This window comes from Pituophis catenifer, unplaced genomic scaffold, assembly GCF_029215685.1.
Source record: "Pituophis catenifer annectens isolate HBS135680 unplaced genomic scaffold, rPitCat1.0.hap2 SCAF_2, whole genome shotgun sequence".
Taxonomy (NCBI): domain Eukaryota; kingdom Metazoa; phylum Chordata; class Lepidosauria; order Squamata; family Colubridae; genus Pituophis; species Pituophis catenifer.
Window position 1 is genome coordinate 75,814,109 of NW_027256882.1, and position 21,789 is coordinate 75,835,897.

The 21,789-nt window shown below is 37.4% G+C and overlaps 1 protein-coding gene across 1 annotated transcript in view; it reads left to right on the top strand.

Moving 5' to 3' along the window:
- Positions 1-104: 104 nt before the first annotated feature.
- FGD3 (FYVE, RhoGEF and PH domain containing 3) overlaps positions 105-21,789 on the top strand; it is a 101,160-nt gene continuing 79,475 nt past the window's right edge. The window contains exon 1 of the mRNA XM_070933650.1: positions 105-178. Coding sequence (XP_070789751.1) covers positions 166-178 — 13 coding nt within the window. The 5' untranslated portion in view covers positions 105-165. The remainder of the gene's footprint in view (positions 179-21,789) is intronic.

A 21,789-nucleotide genomic window follows, 5' to 3' on the forward strand; every position in this document is an offset into this window, starting at 1 on the left:
CCGCCTCCCCGCCGGCACCTCAAGGCGCGAGATGCAGCTGCTGGAAAGCAAGCACGCGGGGGAGAGGCTCCGTCTCCTCCATCTCCTAGGAGGGACGCTTTTGGTTTAGCGAGGCTCGGCGCCATAGCACCCAGTCCAGGGGCAGCGAAAGCTCGGCAGCCAGAGATGGATTCGGCGGGTGAGTGACGGGGGCGGGGGAGGGACCATCGCTTGCTGCTCTGAGGAGAGAGGCGAGAGGAGGAAGTGCTGATCTCCCAGCGTAGCAACATCTCCCTCCCCGACGGCAGAATGCGCTTCGCTTCTCTGTTTCGATGCTCCTTGGCGTGTTGTTTCGCATTTCCTTCTGCCTCCAATGAACTTTCCGTGCCAGACTTGCCGTTGGGACCGCCACAAACGGGATCAACGGGAAAGGTGGTCTATCTTTTCGCCAGCAATTGTTGGAATTGTTGGAACCGCTCTGGGATGGAAAATGCCAATGTGATTGGTTTCCTTTTAAAACTGCGACGATACAAAGTTGACTGGAGGTGGAAAAGGAAACCTCTAATCCAGTTTTCTCATTCTAAGCCTTGAAACCGATCTGGCGTGGCTGTTAATAAATTCAGTTGTGATTCCTGCTTATTCCTGTTCTGCCTTGAAGGAAACACCTTGCATACAAATGCTGAAGTTTCCAAGAAAAGGAATATATTCAGAATCTCGTTGCCTCCCAATGCTGAATTCTTGATATGATTAAGGCTTAAATACAGTGGTGGGATTCAGCCAGTTCGCACCTATTCGGGAGAACCAGTTGTTAACTTTCTAAGCAGTTCGGAGAACCAGTTGTTGGAAGAAATCTTTTTTTTTTCACTTTACAGGGCTAATCCTGTAAGGAAGGCAGAAAGGAAACATTCTGGTGGTGTTTCTAGCCTAATCTTGATTGCCCTGCTTACAGAAACTGCCTCCCTGGTTAACCCTTATTACATTGTAACAGCTAAGACAAGCGCCCACTGACCTGACGTTGATTTGGCCATGCCCACATGGTCACATGACCACCGAGCCACGCCTACCCACCTGGTCATTAGGGCAGAGAACTGGCTGTTAAATTATTTGAATCCCACCACTGCTTAAATGCCTACCCTGAGTTTAGTAGAGGTCAGAGTGTAAAGTATTTTGCCAAAGAAGAATGTTAGTGGAACTCTGTTCTGACTTTTATAGTTAAGAACTGATTTTCTTAATCTGAGCAAAAATATCCTAGCCTGTATTTCTGCTTCTAACAGTCGCCTACTGTATATAAGGTTAGGGACTCTCGTGGTTATGTTTTGTACCATTTGGTTCTGTATTGATTCTTCAAGCTTGGAGGTTCCATTAAGAGGAGTTTTCAATTAGCTTGTTAATTCCCTTTTCAAAATTGAATTTAGTGTCCAGCACAGCCTGTTGTATATTCATATGTAGGCTGCACTGTATGATTGACAGTTTCCTATTCTCTGCCCAAAATCTGCTGTCCATTCCTCAGTGACTTCAGCATTTACCACAGTAAGGTGCGGATTTCAAACTTAAATTGTCCAAGTAGTCCAGAATTGTTCATTAAACTGAGAGCTGCAACTTCTCATAAATTGATACAACTATCTCTGGAACCAATGAAGCTGTTAGGTCTGCATTCAAGACTCTGGTAGTGCAGTATCACTGAAACTCCAATCTTAATATGGTAGTTGTAGGAAGATGACCTTATTGAGAATACGCAGGAACTAGGCAAAAGTGTTAGGGTTAGGCTGAAATGTTTTAAGATCCAGAGCAAAGAAATAACATTTGGAAAAGGCTTAGGCAGATACAGTATCTCCCTGATTCACAGGGATATAAGATTGGAAAGAAGTATAGCACAGACTCTTTTACTTTTACTTTACTTTATTTTGGATTTATATACCGTCCTACTCCCGAAGGACTCAGGGCGGTGAACAGCCAAAAGATAAAACACACATAATACATAATAATACTCTAATTAAAAAATCTTAAAGAGAATGGATGAAGAGCCACTGCCAAGGGAATGGTCAGATAAGAGACAGCATAGCCCACAGATGGATAGAGCATGAAGTTCAGAAGACACCACCTGTCTTGGGCTGTAAGGGAGGCCTGTATTTCAGATTTTATATAATATAAGTTTACAATAAAGTGGAGTTAGTTCATCAGGTCCTGATTCTTACCTGGTTTATCTGGTGAGGCCAATTACAATCTTGCAAATCTGAGCAGATCATAGAGAGTTAAATATTGCTGATAGCTTAATAGATTCATTAAGTGGTGGATTTGGCTAACTGGAGCAGTTATTCAATTATTGGGCATTGGGAATGTATACCAAATATATTCGTATATACTAATTTCCATCTTTGAAACTAGAACCAGGTTCTAAAGATCATATCAGACAATGAACTTAAACTTTACCTTTAAAGGCTACTTTTAGTTCTCTAAGAAAGATATTCAAGTTCATATTGAACTTACAGTTTTACAGTTTCCATGTATGTAAGAGACTAAATTGTCCTCATGGGACCCAAATAACTATCCATATAAAAATAGATGATGAAGCTATCCATGTTCTTTGTTTTGTGCAGAAAGAAGCATGTGATATTGCTAAGAATAGGACATTTTACCTCAGTGTTGCTTTTTTGGCAGTTTTTCCATTTAAATCAAAATCGTGGAAAATTCTTTAATATGCTTAACACATGCTGAACCAGAATTTAATTTTTAGATGTGCACTCTGAATGGACTGTTTAGTCACTGATAAAATGGATGGGCTCAAGATGTTGGTCTTATCTCCTTGATGTCCAACGTGTCTTTGTTGAATGTTAAGGTCCCAAGGAGGATTCTGTTGATATTCTGTTGAATGTTAGCAGAACTCTCTGTGTGATCTGGAGGACTCTGCTTGATCTCAGTGGAGAGTTGTAATTATATGCAGGTGAACATGAGTCAAGAAGTAGGAAGGCATTCTCAGAGATATGGCTGATATAAACATGTGCACAACATCTGTCTTATGCTCATTTAAATATCTTGTTTGGTTTCGGCATCCAACCAGATTTTCTGTAACTTTGAAATGATCATGTCACACACATAAACAATATGAAGGACAAGAGAGTTACTATATGCAGCATACCTACAACATTGGATGCATTTCTTTCCAAGCTGTTCCTATAAAGAAACTTCTAGGATGCGAGAGGAAGAGAGTGACTTTGTACTTGGGAGCTCTAACTTCAAAATGCTGTCAGTAGTTTTATTGAAGTTCTCCAGTTAACATTATTTGGAAAAGGAAAGTTGAAGCCGTGAATTCCAATATTTTATTCTAGTTGGCAATGCTTTCTGCCTTAAAGATCAGGTAAGGGCTCCCTCAAGTTCAACATAGATTCTTACACATCACTTATAATTTTATTGGTAGTAGTAGTTTGCCATTGTTTTCTTCCAGAATTTCCTACCTACAGCTCTGAGATTTTTGTAGTCTTCCATCTGAGTATATCTTAGCTCCAAATTTGCCTAGCTTTTTTGAAATCATTCAGGGTATTTCTGCTGTGACCAGGAAATTCCAAAATTATAGACTAGACTGGGAGATAGATATGGATACACGTACACATACACACACTCATACACATACACACTCAGTAGAAATTTTACCTTCACCTCCTAGACAGTATGTGAAAATGGCTTTGTTGACACTTTTGTGACTGGAAGATGTTAGATGGTTACCTGGAAAGTTCCCTTGCCTGTTCCACTGTGCATTCCTCATTTGTCACCTATCTCATCCTCCTGCACTGTCAGCAACTTCAATGCTAGTGTAAACAAGCAAAACCAATAAAAGCAAAACACACAAGGTGAAACCATTTGTACTCCCAGTGTATGTAGTAATACATCTGGAAAAAAATCATACTTAAGCTACTTCTATGCTATATACAGGAAAGTATAATGTTTTAAAGTCATTTAATTAGTCTGTATCTACTTTCAAGGTTTATATGGAGAACAGATCACATTTTAGGTCATATTTATGCAGAAATATTGATAATTCAGACGGGTTCACAAGCTTTTAAGCACCACTGTATTATCTTCAAAACAACGGCTAACAAAAAATAAAGAAAAAAATTACACAGAGAAATGGGAGGATATGTATAGTAGGTGTATTATCTGCAGCAGAAACTTAATGTATTGATTTTGCTTGTTAGTTTTTATTTGAGATATACTGGAAAATCACAATCCTGGATTTTGGTAGTATGAAATTGAGAGGCTCTAAGCTGGATACTCAGAGTTCTTGGGTTGTTCAACCTTTTTATAATATTGCATTCATTCATTCGTTCGTTCATTCATTCATTTCCCCTCTTGTATCCAATGACTTTGGATCTCTTACAGCATTAAAACTTTAAAGTATTAAAAACATTAAAGTCAACAATCTGAACACAGTGGATAAAATAATTAACAAATACAAACCATTAACACCAGATGGGAAAGGAGGGAGCCAGACACATGATGGGGGGTGGGGAGGTGGAATTAAATTTTAGTTAGTCAGCCACCTCCAATATGAAGCTCCCCCATTAGGTCTCCAAGCCATCTGACAGAGCGAGGTCTTCAGGGTGTTATGAAACCCTCAGAGATGAGATGTTCTAGAGAGCATGAGCCCTTTTGCCTCATATCTTGTGTTTTTTGGACAATAAATTATTAGTAATATTTTCAGAGGAATAGTGGTCCGTATTGAAGGCTGCCACTTTGATGATCTTCCTATGAAAGCAGTAGTTGTGCACTTTGTGTTATATCAGAAACTGAGGAACTATCTATCATTCTGAGAAACAATTATAAGCCCATTATATGATCCACAATCTCTTGTTTTTGTTTTTTTTTCTGGATGGTTTGATACATCTTTGTATCCGACAACTTACTTTTCCTCACCAAAATATAAAAAAGTTTTTTTTTGAAACTGATGAAACTATGGTTCTGAAAGACCATAAACACGTACCTTACATTTTAAACCACAGTTGTATAACATTCCCTGCATACTTATGCTGACTCCAGATATATATTTGTGGTTTATATGTACAGTTAGTTGGAATAACTATTATTACTTCCCATGTACCATTTCTAAATAAAATACTAAATATGCTTGGAAATTCATCCTTGTGATATATTATTAAAAGACTGAATATAAATTTGCATTTACCTATCTGGTTCTTTTGGTGCAATTGAGTAAATGTTAAAATACTCTTGACATATGATCCATTCCTGATAGTTTGACTACAGATCGCAAATTGTACTTCTTTTCCATTTGATAGGCTTTCAGAAAAAGAGACAATAAACCCATTTGGGCAAAATAATTCCAGCAAGTTGTCTTAGCTGCAGAATAGGAGGATGGAAAGGAACCTCAGCTGTTTTTAATGTCCTATTAAGCCAGTCTAGATATTTTCCCCATGCTGCATCATTGAGCTACACTAAATATTGGGGTGTATTAATGAGGATTAAGAATCTTTAGTACTTTCTGTATCCTCAACACCTTCCTTATGTGGAAGCTGCTGGCACTCGGCTGCTGTAACATCTCTTTGGGAGTTTTCTGAAGTGGTTTTTGACCTCAGAAAGAACCTCTCATAGAGTTTCAGAGAGAAGCGCCAAGAATGATCTGATGTTGAATCCCTTCTTTAGTCAACTGCAGTCACAGAGGAGAAAGGAGATCAATCTGGTCCTAAGGCATGAAACTGTAACACAATTTTGTAAATCATTGATAAGTAATGATACTTGTATAGAAGTGAAATTTGGTGGGTCAAGCTCCTAAATTGATTTGAGTCGGGTTTCAAACTATTTTTATAATTGCTGAAGGACAGAACGGGCAGGTAATTTTTGCTTGTGTAGCTAATGGCACTAATTCCATGGGGGGATACAACATGCAGAAACTGGTTTCTTCAAATGCTTTATCATGATAAATTGGAAACTGCATGTACAGTTTACAGGTTGATGTACATCCTTTAATATGATCTGCATTCTTACCTGACATTTAGTCCATCCATCTTGTTTTACTGATGAGATCACATCTCAACAACATCTACCTCTTTTGAACACTAATGTTTTAGAGTTCACATGACTAAATTGGAATTGTTTTAAGGTTCCACAGTAAAAAATGTAGGCAAGTTGGAAGATACTTAAAGTCTCTTGGGTTTTTAAATACAAACATAAGAACTGTATGTTTGAGTGTTGCATGCAAGACTATATTATGTCTCAAGTAAGTAGACATATCTACAGTATAATGTACTATACCCAAATTGCAATACAATGAATAGTACTGCAAAATAAAAATAGAATTAACAATCTTATAAAAGTTTGTAACATGTTTTCCATAATTTTACATTAACTAAACTCAATAAACCTATTTTTATTTATTGAACTTGTGTTTTGATTACTTTCCACAGAAAAACTATATTAATGTTTCATTTGAAAGAATTATATTTTTTTACCTTATTAAACTCAAAGTATTTTCCATTATGAAAGTACTTAAACATTTTTAAGAAAATGTCACACAGAAGGGAAATAAATTTGAAATCCTCCTTTCTACACTTCTATTTCATAAATAAATATGAAATGAACATTGCTCATTTTTAGGATAATAGTTGAAGATGTGCTTAAAAGTACAGTATTGGATATTATTTTAGTTGATTTTTTTAAAAAACATTAATTCCCCAATGTTTTTAATCGCTACTTCTGCACCATTATCATTCATATTCTGAACAGTTCTTTCTTGTCTCACAGAAACTGTACATATATGTATTTATAACTATATATGTATACATATTTACAAGGGTTGAATGAAAAGTAATGTCTTTGCCTCTGTAATTTTAGTTTAAATACGGATGTTTTAGTACATGAAACAAAATCATCCTTGAATTGAGGCCTTTTGTTACATTTACTTACTTTTTTTACATGGTTACTCCCATTCATTGCACATTTCAGTCAACAATGGACAATGTTTAAATCCATCACAAAAGAACCCACCCTTTGTCTCTTGTGACAGGTCAAGACAGTCCTTTCCTCTTCATATGAATCAAACAGATGCCCACAGAGGTAATCCTTCAGTTTTGGGAAAAGGTGAAAATTGCCTAGTACCAAATCAAGACTATAGGCAAATGGATTAAAACCATGAGATCCAACTTTGAAATTGCCTCCTGGAGAGCTTGTGAAATATAAGGCCTAGCATGATGTTTCAATAACATTTCCTTCTCGTGCTTCTGAACACTGTGTTGCAGTATAATGTGCAGAACTTATCTTGGTACCAAGTTCAAGGAATGCTATGTAGATAACACCTCTTCAATTCCTGATGTTTTCATTTCTGCTGTCAACATGCCAGGAACCCATCTTCTAATATGAAATAACATCAATAATGTTAGCCCATATTCCTGTGAAATGCCAAGCCTTGCAGCAATTTTCCTTTAAGTGATCCCTCAACTATTCTTAATCAGTTCATCACATTTTCTCGTGTGCAACTTGTTGGTTGCTGTCACATACAGTTCATTCTTCATCACACAAATCAGCTCTCCCAGTTCATCACTTTAACATATTTTGGCCTAGCAATGAACAGGAGTCATGTCAAAAAAATCATCCCCACAAACAAAACTCATTTGGGGTGAATTTCAATTGAAACTACTTATTTGGTAGCTAAATTCCAATTATGGCATGTTGCTTAAAATTTAGTGATGAGTGACATAAAACATATTGATCCAAATGGTTCTAATAGCTGAAAGCAGTTAAGAAGCAATATCTGACAGTGATTAGGAAAGGAAGTATTTGAATCAGTGTCCCTTTAAAAGTACCAACCGTGGTTTGAGCAAGATGACTATTCCTTCATCTCCCAGAGCAATAACCTCACTTGGGACTGCTATCTTGCAATCTTCTCACAAGGAACAACTGTCTGGAGCACTTATGGGCAATTTCAACTCCTCTCCTTGTCCAGAGATGAGAGCTGGTCTACTTGCTATCTTTTCATTCTGCCATGATTGTCAGCTCTGCTTTCAGCCGAACTATCTTCAGTTCACGATTTCTTCCCTGGAAGTCCCAATGAATGTGTTATTTTCTAAAGCAGAGATTGGCAACATGCTGTCCCAGGACCAGACATAGTCCCCAACTCCTTCCCTATGGCCCATTGAGCACTTTTTATTTACAATTCTGAAATATTTTATGGCATAATTTCTAATCATTTTAAGTTAGGAATGAACAGAAACTGTAATGTAAGCTCTATAAGGGATTTAATATAATGTAAAAACAAAACCCACCAACCCCTCTCCCCAACGCCCCCCCCCCCAAATTTCAGCCTCATTCTCTTTTCATCCTTGCCTACCCAGTACAAATTACATGTTTTCCACATGTCAGCTAGCATTGAAAGAGAGTTAATAAATAAATTATTACAGAATCTTTACATAACTCTAGTGAACCACTATTAATAATAAAGAGTATTTTGTGATTCTGTGGAATACAGCATATTTGGGAACAAAAGATAACCAGGAATTGGTTTATTGTAAAAATTAGACTAGAGGATATGAAAACAACAGAACTTATAATATGATTTGTGTATTTGGGGGTGCTGTTTAATATTTTGTAGTATAACACTACAATCTCTGCATATTTACTTAGAAGAAAGTCCGGTCAATTTTTATGCGATTTTCTGCTAGGTTTGGAGAGCATAGTTTTTCCTGTCTCTTGCTATGGATTTGTATATATAGATGAAGAGGTAGATGGAAAAAAAAACATTTTGTCCAACTTGCATTTAGTTAGATGTATGAAAACATTTTTTATGGCATAATCTTCAAGATACCAGAAAGCTAGAACTAAAGATATCCAGGATAAAATGGATTGGAGCAAACTAATTATATAGAGTTTAGGGCATTGGGTATGTAATGTAAAAAATGAGAAACTTTCAGACTGCATGTTTAAAAGACTTCATTGCACAGTATTGAATACTGCTTTGATAGCTGTCTCTTATACCAATTACTATTCAGTGGCAGAAAAGTATATCTGTCTGACTTAATAAATCCCTTGTAATGTTGGTATCTCAGAGGGTTTCTTAAATAGGGCAGAGCTAAATCATCCCTGTTTTACAGTGACCCCTTGAACATGATGCAATTGAGGTTTCATGACCTCCTTTGAATCTCATTTGGTAAATTGGTGGTGTCTGATGCAGGAAAAACAGTTACACTTGTGTAATGTTTGGTTAATTGTTTATTTATCTTTCACATATTTGCTGAAAAAAGTCAGCAATGCTACCAGATGCCAAAGCAAAGAGGAAGGTCCTAGAAATGAAGGCACTTAACTACACTTGATGGTATTTATGTATAGAGAGGGGCTTGACATTGTGTCCTTTCTCCTTGAAGATTTGTATATTTTTATTTTTCTGGGATTTTTTGTTCAGTTATGAAACATATTTATCAGTTGTCAGAGGATGCTAGCATTTTTTCATCAAATTTTAGAAAAATCTAACCTTACAGACCGTTATTAGAAATGCACATGTGTTTCTTAAGGCATCCAGAGGAAAAATGGAATCTGCAGATTGACTTGTGCCAGATTTTTCCCCTATAAAAAAATACCTGATGGACTAAATTAAGTTCTGCATGGAACACTGCAAACAAGCATTTTATTAGGAAATTTTATTTTATTTTTATTGAATTATTGGTTGGTTCTTCTGAGGAAGGCCTTTTTTTCTTTTTACTTCTGCAATTGTGTGGACTGCAGTTTTCTTCACAACTTTTTTCAGAAGTGGCTTACCTTTACCTCATTCAGGCTGAGAGAGAGAGAGTGGTTAAATAGAATGAATGAACTGAATGAAATAAATGATTTGTTCAGATAACTGAATAATCCTGTCCTATTCTCCAATTTGACCTTTACTCTGCCATGTACTACAATCTAAAAGACTGGAATTATGTTAGCACAATTCAGATTACAGATTACAGAAGTATTTGTATTTGAAGACTATGGCGCTGCTTTGAAAATCAGGCCCTTGCTATTTGTGCTTAGCCATGTTCACAGTTGAGAATACTGGATTTTTACATGTGGTGGCCATATACCATGAAAAATGAATAATAAAATTCATCATATATAAGCAGCATTAACAGTACACAGATGTCTCGTACCCTAATCCGCTTATTTGGGGTTTCACAAATCAGTCACAGAACCTAACTAATATTTATTTATTTATTTGTTTATTTGATTTTATGCCTCTGATTCCAAATGACTCTGGGTGGCTCACCATACATTAGAAATGGTAAAAAAACAATATAATAGGAAACAACAAAACCAAACTAAAAAAAAAAAAATACATACAAAGCCAGTAAGGCTTTGATGATGATAATGCAGTTTGATTATGATGGACCAAGCCACCTGTTTCATCTGTTATCCAGAATAAGTGAGTAGGAAGGACTCGCCTTTATGCAATGTAACTAGCTAAATTATTTAAATTATAAGGGAATCATGCTGAAGAAGTGGCCTAATTCTTCTTAATAAACATGTGGCACACTGTTTTGATGATGATTTGTACTGGGATGGGGTTTCTTCAATACAGTGATATCTGGTTCTACATTATCCCCTAGGCCCATGATGGTGAACCTATGGCACACGTGCAGGAAGTGGAATGCAGAGCCATCTCTCCGGGCATGCAAGCCGTTGCCTGTTGCTCTTCTGGGTTCCGGCGCACCGGCCAGCTGGTCTTCATGTGCATGGAAGCACCAGAAACCAGAAGAGCAGCTGCCCGCTGCACATGCGTGCACCGAGAAGATGTACATGCATACGCATTGCCAGCTGGTCTTCATGTGTGCATGTGCGCCAGAAACCAGAAGACCAGGTGGCCAGGGTGCATGTGCATGCCAGAAACTGGAAGATCATCTTCCCAGTGCGCACATGTGCAGCGGGCGGCTGCTCTTCCAGTTTCTGGCGCTCCTATGCACGTGAAGACCAGTTGGTCGGCGCGCTGGAACCCAGAAGAGCAATTTTAACTCCAGAGGAGTTATGCATCCAGGAGGCTCCTTAAATTGGCCCTGGGATTTCAGAGGGAATGCGCAGATCGCTGATGACAACATCTGGGGCAGTGGGCAGGGCATCCAGCTGGTTTTACTACCAGTTCTTGCGAACCGGTCTGAACCAGGGGCAACCCACCACTGAAAGACACGCACACAAAAGCCAATAGGAGTCCTTGCCTAATTCCTAGGTCCCCAGTTAACAAACAGATTGGTGAGTGGATCAAGCGGAAGATGAAACCTGAGAAAATCATGTTTGGGAAGAGGTAATAAGATGCTTAAAAAGAGTAAGGCAAGAATTTTAAGGAACAAAAGGGAATATATGAATTTGAGGGCTAGTGTACTGAGGCAAGTTATCCATCGATTTTGTAAACCTTGCGTTATAGCTCAGTAAGTATTATGAATCCAGTCAATTATGTAACACTCTATCATTAAGCTAACGAAGATTGTACACAGTCATATGTACCAGGGGTGGGTTCTACTTACCTTTAATACTGGTTCGCAGTGGGACTGCGCATGCGCTCTTCTGCGCATGTGCAGAAGCGTTTTGGTGACGTTAGGGTCGGTGGGTGGAGCCTCCCGCTGGTTTTACTACCAGTTCTATAAAACCGGTGCAAACCGGGGGCAACTCACCACTGATATATATTATTATATTTTTTTTCAAGAGATCACAGTTTTGTTCTTAGATTTCTTCTTTTACAGGTTAACCACCATTTACAAGGACTAACAAAAGTTTAGAGGCCAGTCTAAAAATAGCCTTTACAGTTTAAGACGGGTGAAATGCTCCCATTTCGGACTGGATCGCCCAATCCAGTAGCGATGGCGGCGGGTGATTCGGAGAACCAGTAGCAAAAATCCCTGCCCCCCCCCATGCCCAGCTGAGCCGCGCGATCATCAGAGGCTTTTTTTAACTTTTAAAAGCATTTTTTCTACAACCTCTTCGGCCAAAGAAATTGTTAAAAAAATGCTTTTAAAAGAAAAAAAAAAGCCTCTGATGATCCCAGCTGAGCTGAGGCTTTTTTTTAACTTTTAAAAGCAATGCTTTTAAAAGTAAAAAAAAAAAAGATTGCGTGCCACAGCTGATCACCCCTCCTCGCTCTCTGTCCTACTTACCGCATGCCTCTATTTGGCGTGCACTGCTCACACACACCTCGCATTTGGTCATGGTGCGCACCGTGCATGCGCCGCCAGCGAACCGGTCGTAAACCGGTTCAGATTTCATCACTGGTTTAAGAGGTATCTGAAATTAAATCATTCTCAGATTAAATATTCCGTAGTGCTAGTTGCTATTACAATTTAACAGAATCTTGTAGCCTCTTAAAAAAGTAACAAATTTCTTCTATCATAAATCTATAGAAGTCTAGCATTTCCTCTTAAACATAAAGATACCATTCATACTGAAGATGTTTTTCTTCCATGTTGACATGTAAAGCTTGATATTTCCAGTGTGGTTTATATTTTAGTAATCATTTTCAGGAAAGCGATTTGCACTCCCATTTCTTTCACTGATAGATGAGGGAAAATGTTAAATGAGTTCTGTTTCTTCTTGGTCCTTTTACACTTGATGTCAAAACAACTTTCCTGGTGTATTACTGTTTCCTGGAATATTGCTATGATTCATTCAATCCTCCCTTCCTCCCAGCCATGCAAAATCTAGCTCAGCCTGGTCTGATGGTGCCAGACAGGGAGGAGAGGTCACACTTAAATAGATAAGCAGAGAACAGAGAGAGATAAATCCTATTTTGAACTATTGGGATAAACAGCAGTTTCCATGAAGTGTCTGCTGAGAAGCTGTTAAAAGTATTGAGATATTGTTGAAGGATGCACAATATGGTAGCATAAATCCTTTTTAAAAAATCTTTCTATTACAGTAATTCAACACCAGTTGCTAAAGCAGATTAGCTAGAATATAAATTGTACTTGTTGAAGAAGTATTTCTGATTTTAGGTAAGTATATCCAATTTTTAGCCAGCTAGGAAAAAGGCATACTTTATAAAAGGAATACATAGTTGAATCTTGGCAGGCTTTCTTAAACAGTAAAGCCGTACATGGCTTTGGACTGTGCTTTCTGTTAACCTGCCAATTGATTAGCATCTTTTTAAGAGGCCCATTTGGGGGAATCCTGTATGACATGGGAGGGCATGTAGCAATTGTGGAAAAAGACTGTTGTTTCTCAGGTAAGATACATAGAGTATCTTTATTATAAATCAGATATCAGTGTGAATCCATCTGGTGCAGGATGTCTAAAGGTTATAGATCGGATTGCTGCCTACCACATTGGTCCAGTGCAGATTAATGGACATATATTTTTAAATTTCCCACTCTAGGGCTGAATAACTGACCCCAAGTCACCCAGCCACCTCTGTGCCAAAAGAAGGAATAGAACATGTGTCTCCCTTCTCTGTCCAGCATCTTAACCAGAACATTAAACTAGCTGTGCAAATGAACTAATTTTTCAGTATTAAATATTCAGACTCACCTCTTCAAAGGGCTTTACAAATTGCATTATGGGAAAATTATTGCACTTATGTTCATTTTATTAAATTTAGTTTTTTGTCCTACCCATTTCTTTGTTCTGACCCTGCCCACTTTTGGAATGTTTCCTCTGGCCCATTGCTAAAATGCCAAATTGAAACTTTGATTCAAGAAGATTGGCAATTTGTTCATTTCCAGGTTTTGATTGTTTGAAGGAATCTTAAATGTAGTCTCTGGGAATATTGTTTTGCTATTTTTTTTTAAAAAAAATGTTACTATATTATTCTCTTAATATTGGTAGAATATCAATTAATAAGGAGTTTATAAAAGCAAAAAAGACATTTCTCCTCATATCATCAGTAGATCCATAGTGAAATATAGCTTTTTCTAAACCTGGAATGCAGACTGTAGAAGAAAACTGGAAAGATGCTGATGGCTATCAGTCTAGTCTGTGGAAGGAAGCAATCCGGTCTGGTTTGGAGATTAGCTCATCTGCCTTCCTCAAGCCACATTTATCAGTTGCAGCAACAAATAAAAATTAAAATTAAAATTGAACATAATTGATAACTGTGAAAAAATCACAGTTTATATATATATATATATATATATGTATAATATATATATATATATATATATATATATATATATATATATGTATATGTATAATATATATAAATCAAATAAAAGAAAAAAAAGAAAAGTAAAGCGTATTGTTCATTAATAAGAGCAAAACACGGGCATGCCATGGCAAGACATAGGATAAGCAGAAGTGAAAGAGAAACTACATCAGAATTGGGAAAAAGAAGCATCACTGCCCTTTTGTGATTTGGATCAGAATTTTTGTAGCCTTTTTCTATTCAAGAGAACTCTTTTTCTGTTTGGAAAGGTGATTATGCAGTTTGCTTTTGGGACCAAAACTTAAATGATGGCTACATAAATTGGGCCTGAATATTTCCCAGGTAGCAGTTTGGGATCAATTTACAGTTGTATGTAAAAGTTTAGGCACTCCTAATCCACTCTTATGTTTCAATGAAAATCTAAGTAAATAGAAGAAGCTTCTGCATGGCATAAACACAAACACAAGATCATTTTACAGATTTGAATCTGTACTTGTTGTTTACAGTTGTTCAGAATAAAACTACCATGAATATGGCAGATGTGAAAGTTGAATTCTCTTTCATTCAATACTTTGTAATAGCTTTTTTGGCAGAAATATAGCTTCCGAAAGTTTTTTGCAGCCAGCTAACAGCAAAATATTAAATATTATATTAAATTAAATAAAGAAACAATTATTTTTCCTACTTAAATGGTGTCAATTGAAAAAAAAGTTCAATTTCTTTTTCATATATTTTTTTCCCATTTACTCTTTAATTATAAATTTGTTCTGGATCTCAGTTTAGATGGTCAAGAGGGCTTTAACTCTATATGTGTACTTTTCAAACAGGAAATGATAATGATTTAACTGTCGAGTCAAGTTACACCCTTAATGTTCCACTTGGGGGAAAAAATGGTATTAGCTTCAAATTAAAATAAACTTTAATCTACATTGGAGGGGACGAACATTAGTTTGTTATTCCTAAGAGCTAAGTTAATAAGAGAAAGTAGTTTTGCTAATGAATAACAATGTTGAGTCTGATGTTCAGAGTCATAGAAATAAAAATCAGCTTTGGCTCCTAAGAGTCTGTGGATGGAGAACTGCAATTCTAACATGTATTTTCTTAGTCTGGGCTGCAGATACCATGTTTCCTCTTGTGACAGCTGATCTTGGACTGGTAAGAATATGGTAGAAAAAGAATGGGAGCAAAGTGATTCCGGCCAAGGGAATAAGCATGTTCCTGTTTCATTGTTATTTCTGTCATTTATTTTATTTACTAATGTTGCTATTAATCAGTTTCATTTTGAAACCGTAGAAACTCCTGCATTTGCTGTTTGCTGCAGTCTTTCGGGAAGTTCAGGTGGTTGTGAGATTTGTTTTGGCTCTTGCAATGGTTAGATCAGTATGTGAGATGAAAACCCTCTATATCATTTTTGATAATTAATAATCTTTTGCCAGCTGGTACTCTGCAGGAAATTCCTAATTGTTAATTTTGTTAGGGTTTTTTCCCCCTTCCTCACATTGACTATTTGGCTTAGGGCAAGCAAACATTGCCTTAAAACACTGTAACAACCAAGAAATCCTGTAACAAAGGACATCGCTGCACATAAACAAATAAGCAATAAAAAAATAAACATACTGAACAAAAGCCAGTTTCGCTTTAAAAGATGCCACAGAGATTTCATTTTATATTAATCATTTTTTTAAAAAAATCTAGATGATTATACATTTCTTATGTCAGTGGCAGAAAAGGTGCATTGACAAATGTCTAAATGTTTATACTGCTGTTATGTGTATTAATCTTTAGCATTATTTCTGAACTTTCTCATACAACAATAGCTTCTGTTTAGTCTTTCTTTGTTCTATGTTCAATAGAAGATGGTGACCTCAGAGACAGAATGTGCTCATTCTGAAAAAATAATCTTATCTGTAGTCAACAATTGAGAAATATCTTATTGTATTGGTTGTATTGTGCCAAATTGTTCACTAAATGGCCTTTTGTACTTTGAACATTAAAATCAAGAGCTTTCAAACTGCTTACTTGCTGTGTTAACTCTTGCACACAAGATAATACAATCTCAGACAAAGGTTTATTGAAACACACTATTGAAATAAGTCCATGGGATGCGGTGGCTCAGTGGCTAAAATGCTGAGCTTGTCGATCGAAAGGTCGGCAGTTCAGCGGTTCAAATCCCTAGTGCCGCATAACGGGGTGAGCTCCCGTTACTTGTCCCAGCTTCTGCCAACCTAGCAGTTCGAAAGCATGTTAAAAATGCAAGTAGAACCACCTTTGGTGGGAAGGTGATAGCGTTCCGTGCGCCTTTGGCATTTAGTCATGCCGTCTACATGACCACGGAGACGTCTTCGGACAGCGCTGGCTCTTCGGTTCTGAAACTGAGATGAGCACCGCCCCCTAGAGTTGGGAACGACTAGCATATATGTGCAAGGGGAAACTTTACTTTTATTGAAATAAGCAAATTTCATTGAAGATCAAACTAGGAAAAAAAAAAGATCAGAAGAAGAGAAGTCCTCTCTGGTGGCAGACCAAGAGAGATGAGATAATTCCACTTACTTAGTCTTCATATGAAGATATGATTATTAGCAGAAATACAGATGCTAATATTACCAGAGTGGAAACCTCCAATATATGAAAGCATAATGGTAGTTTTGATTTACCATTAAAGGCTTTAATGTAAAAAGCCCCAACAATCTAAGTCAAACTCAGAAACTATAAACTCTCATTTCCAAGGTTATCCAAGGTTGCAGTTGTAACTTTTAGGCTGAGCTGGCACAAGGATGTGACCAATAGAGAATAAAGAGAATTGTAAACTTACAAATAGGTCAGTTTGGTCAAGTAATATCTCCATATTTTTCGTGCATTTACACTAGTTCTGCAGTTAGAATGACTGTTTTTAGAATGGACTATGTTTAAGATGCATTACTTTTCATATTATCAATCTTTTTTCCCATTTTTTAATGGAGACCAGAAGATTTTCTAGGTCAGTGGTTCTCAACTTTATTTCACCACAGACCCTTTTAAAATACCTTTTGTGGCCATGGCCATGGACCCCCGAGACTTAACTCAAGATTTAAATCATAACATTTCTTCAAGCCTTCGTGCCCCCCCTCCCCCAATGACATGTTGAGGCCATGAAAGGGCGTTCTCTGAAACCGGTTCAAGAATGAAGGCCATGTGTGACCAGAGCTGTCTTGAGTAAGCTGCAGGGGCCTGCCAACAGAAAGGAAATGTGAGTGGCATGTGACAGAATCTGAGGATCACACATATGATTGGATTATATTTTAAAAAAATAAATGGATATGCAAAGACTTGTTTCTCTTTTGTTGGTGGAGAGGTGTGACATGCCAGCAAAGTTAGTCATTTTCCAAATTATTGACATGCTGAATCCAAAATTTTCACCACATTTTCTGAATTATTGGCACACTGAGTCCAAAAGGTTCACCATTACTGAACATGGCTTAGGCCCGGGGTACTTGCAGGACCATCTCCAGCCGCTCTCCCATCGTCCTGTGCGCTCTCACAGAGTCGGCCTCCTCAGGGTGCCGTCGGCCAAACAATGTCGGCTGACGGCCCCCAGGAGGAGAGCGTTCTCTGTGGGAGCCCCGACCCTCTGGAATGGATTGCCCACTGAGCTCAGGACAGCCCCCGACCTTCTTTCCTTCCATCGCGAGCTGAAGACGTGGCTCTTCCGTCAACTCAACTTATCTGTTTGGAGGTACACTGTCATAATTTTAAACTGTTTTAATAGGGTTGCTGATTTTAATTTTATTTCATTGTGATTTGTATTGTGTATTGGAATTTGTCATTTTGTAAGCCACCTTGAGTCCCTAGGGAGAAAGGCGGCACATAAATCGCAATAATAAATAAATAAATAAATAAACTAGGGTATCAGAAACAGCATATTTTAGCTCAGACTATTCTGAATCTGAACTGGCTATGAGTGACTGTCTAAAGGGCTTCTGACTCAGGATGAGCTCAAGATGTCAAACACACAAAGATATGCACATACACAGAGATTGTTAATGCCTCATTGCTGTTGTACAAAAAATTGTAAGATTTTCATTGTGTGGGATTATATAGTTAATACACAGAGTTTAATTCCACAAGTCAGATACAAGAAAATCCACATTTCTAGTTCATTGCAATGGCCTGAATTCTCATTAATCATGCATGGAAGAAATTAGTTGATTTCCTTAATATCTTATATTGAAGTCAAGAATGATGTCTTGCTTGCATAAAGAATTAAACTGCATGTAACTGGATAATCTCCACTGTATGCAAAAAAAAAAAACAAAAAAAACCCACAACCTAATAAAATGTACAATTCATATCAGGGTAATTTAAATTCTGCATCAATAAAAAATTAATTTCATAAACCCATATAAATTATTCACATTAAGAACATCCACATACATTCTCTAATTTATTCTAATCTTTCATTCATTTCTTTTGTTTTCTTAATGCTAGTAAGGGTCAAGAAGTTTCGCAAGGAAATTAAACTCAAAGGCCTAAAGGCATTATTTATAGGCTTCATTCTGCTGTGTTGCCCATCAAATATTTTGTTGGGAGTCAAAGATGGCATACTGTACAAATATAATAAATACAACTATTATTTAGCAGAAATAATATATTATCATACGGCAGCAAGGCTGCCAACTCATAAATGAGGCAAAGCTTCCAAATACAGTCAATGGTAATCCATCTCCTATTATTCAGCATAACAATGAGTTTTAGCAATGGCTGGCTACATCAATCTCTTGCTCCGTTCTGTTTAAATTAGTATTTCAAGCATCTGAAAGAAAGCCAGTTTGGTCTAATGGTTAAGGCACCAGTCTAGAGACCAGGAGACTGTGAGTTCTAGTTCCACCTTAACTATAAAAAACAGCTGGGTGATCTTGGGCCAGTCACTTTCTCTTAGTCCAACTCACCTGACAGGATTGTTTTGGTAGGGAAAATAAAGAGGAAAAAGAAATATTAGATATGCTTGCCACCTTGCGTTTAGAAAGAAATAGTAAAGTTGGGATATAAATAAAATAATAAATAAATCTGCAGCGTGTAAGAATTCATCACTAGGTCTGGGTGAATTACAGTAGTGTTGCTATCATTCCTGGAAATGAAAATTTGAATACTATGTAGGACTCCTGAGAAGTTTTTGTTGTATGCTTTTTACATTTTGTGACATGTTTTTATTGTAAGCCATCCAGTGATCACTTAAGTGAGATGGGCAGTGAAGAAGAAATGTGAAGAATGAAATGAAAATGAAAGAATTTTGATGGGAGAGTACTGGCAAACAGAAAAGAAGCTTAGGAGAATTTTTGTATAGCTTTTTACTTATAAAAAGCTGTGATTTTTTGGTGAGCATACATTGAACATGGATTGCAATTTCTATATTCTTCACTTAAAATAAATAGAGAAAAATAAATCTTTAACTGCAACCAAGCTTGGGAGAAGCCCCAGTAATTACTTTTTTTTCCTTTGCAGAACATTTTCCCATTTGACAATAATTAACAGTGTGTTGGTGGTGATTTTAAGTTTTAACAGGTTTTCAGATCATACTTGACCGACATCAAATAATTGTTAGGTTCCTGTGGATTTGGAAGAATCAGAATTATGTACGCATTCAGGACTAAAACCATGCTATAAGCATACTTTTTGCAAATGCAATTCTGCATAAATCCACCAGATGTCATTTGATGATTAAGTCTTCGTCATAAATTTCCATGGATAGTAATAGTTCTTCTCCCCATACATTTTCCATATTATCTTTTTATTCTAAACATCTGCACTATTCAAAGTGCAGATGTTTTACATTTTGATTTTTTTCTCTTCATGACAGTAATTTAAAGAGGAGAATCTGTTACATGTTTATTGCTATTTAATAAAAATGCTCAGTGGTCAAAGCTGAACAATGTCAAACTTTCTTTGTTATAATTGGTAGGATATGATTTGCATTTGGGAGAGTACAAAAAATTGCTAACATCATGTACCAAAGCAGATGTAGAAGACAAAGTTGTTTGCTCCTCTCTTCCTAAGTCATTCTTCCTTAGGACTCTGGTGAAAGATGCTGATTTGAAGTATGTTAAAATTGGTGAGATATAAACATTATTTTGAGATATGATGTATGTTGGTGGAGATAATGATTATAAGGCTGTATTAATATTATTATAAGCTATTTCCAGTTCTATTTGTAATATTCTATTTGATACAGCGAATAATTCTATGGATGGATGGTAATATTATTTTAGCTGATTTTGTCTTTCTCCTGTTTCCTCTAAACCTGCTCCAGTGGTACTGGGAGAGCCATATATGGGTTTGGAATGCAGGAAAAAGATTAATCTTAGAGAATAGATTTTGCTAGGACAAAGATCTTTTTTTTAAAAAAAACAACAACAGAAAGACAGGGCAATAGATTTCTCATGTTATTAAAATTCACATTTGTATTTGGACTGCTGAGGGAAAAGAGAACAATCCATAAAAGTACTAAGATTTCATTAATAATTAAAATGTAATGGAAGTTAGTTATTTTATACATTTGCTAATTTATTTCATGCATTTCTCAGACATGATTTTTTTAGAATAGAAAATTTAAATGATGGTCTTGGTGTATCTGTAGTATTAAAATGTGCCTTGAATTCCAGGACTTGTCACAGGGTTAGATCATCCAATTTTTAAAAGAATTTTTAGGGGGGGAAATTAGGAAAAAATGTAATTTTTAAAAAGATAGCTAGTCATTAATCTCTTGTTTGGATTGATCAAGCCTGGAGCTAGCAAACTGGAGAAGTTTGTTATGCAGAATAGTTTTTTATTCTCTATTAATATCAATTTCTATTAAGCCCAGAAATTGCTGGGCTTAATCATTTTGACTTTGTCTTTTCTTTTCTGAAGAAAGGATGAAAAAGTGGAAGTACTGAGTTTCTGTGAATTCAAACTAATTGCCATTTTGGCAAAACTATTGCATCACTGGAAACTGTGGGTCTAGGAATTACTTTCAAATATATTTGAATCTATTGTTTAAAAATACCCCTAAGCACAATTGGTACTGCTGTACTGTCATACAGATGGCATTCTTGTATTGCCCTATCCCGGGTGTCAGTAATGTGCGGCTCTGGAGCCGCATGCGGCTCTTTGGTCCCCCTGCTGTGGCTCCCTGCCGGCTGGCTGTCCCCACCCCTCATCCTCCCAGTCACTCCTCATGTGGCCTGAGAAGGTAAGGGCGACGGCAGGGATGGAGACTTGCTCCATATTCCAGAGTGGGAAGGAAGCACCCCTGTACTTGCCTCTCATTTCACGGGTCCTTCTTCCGGTGCTCCTTGGTGCTGCATGCACCTCGGTCCCTCTGGGAACCGCATGACTTTCTCTCCGCCCTGAGACACTGTGAAGTGCACTAAATTTAAATGTGCTGCGCAAGGTATTGTAAGAGCAGTGAGCAGGCCATGGAGGTGGTGAGAGAAAGTTGCTGGTCTAGAGCACTGGCCTGGCCCCACTGCTTTCACCACCTCCATGGCCTGTTCGCTGCTCTTGCAGCACCTTGCACAGCACACTTAAATCTAGCATGCTTCACAATGAGGGAGACGGTGTCCCCTCCTCCTCCTGGAGCCCATTACGATGCGGAGCATCAGCCGCAGCCAGGCCAGGCCAGTGTCTCTGGGTGGAGAGAAAGTCGGGCAGCTCCCCGAGCAACCAAGGTGGCACAGCACCAAGAAGGACTGGAAGAAACACCCGCA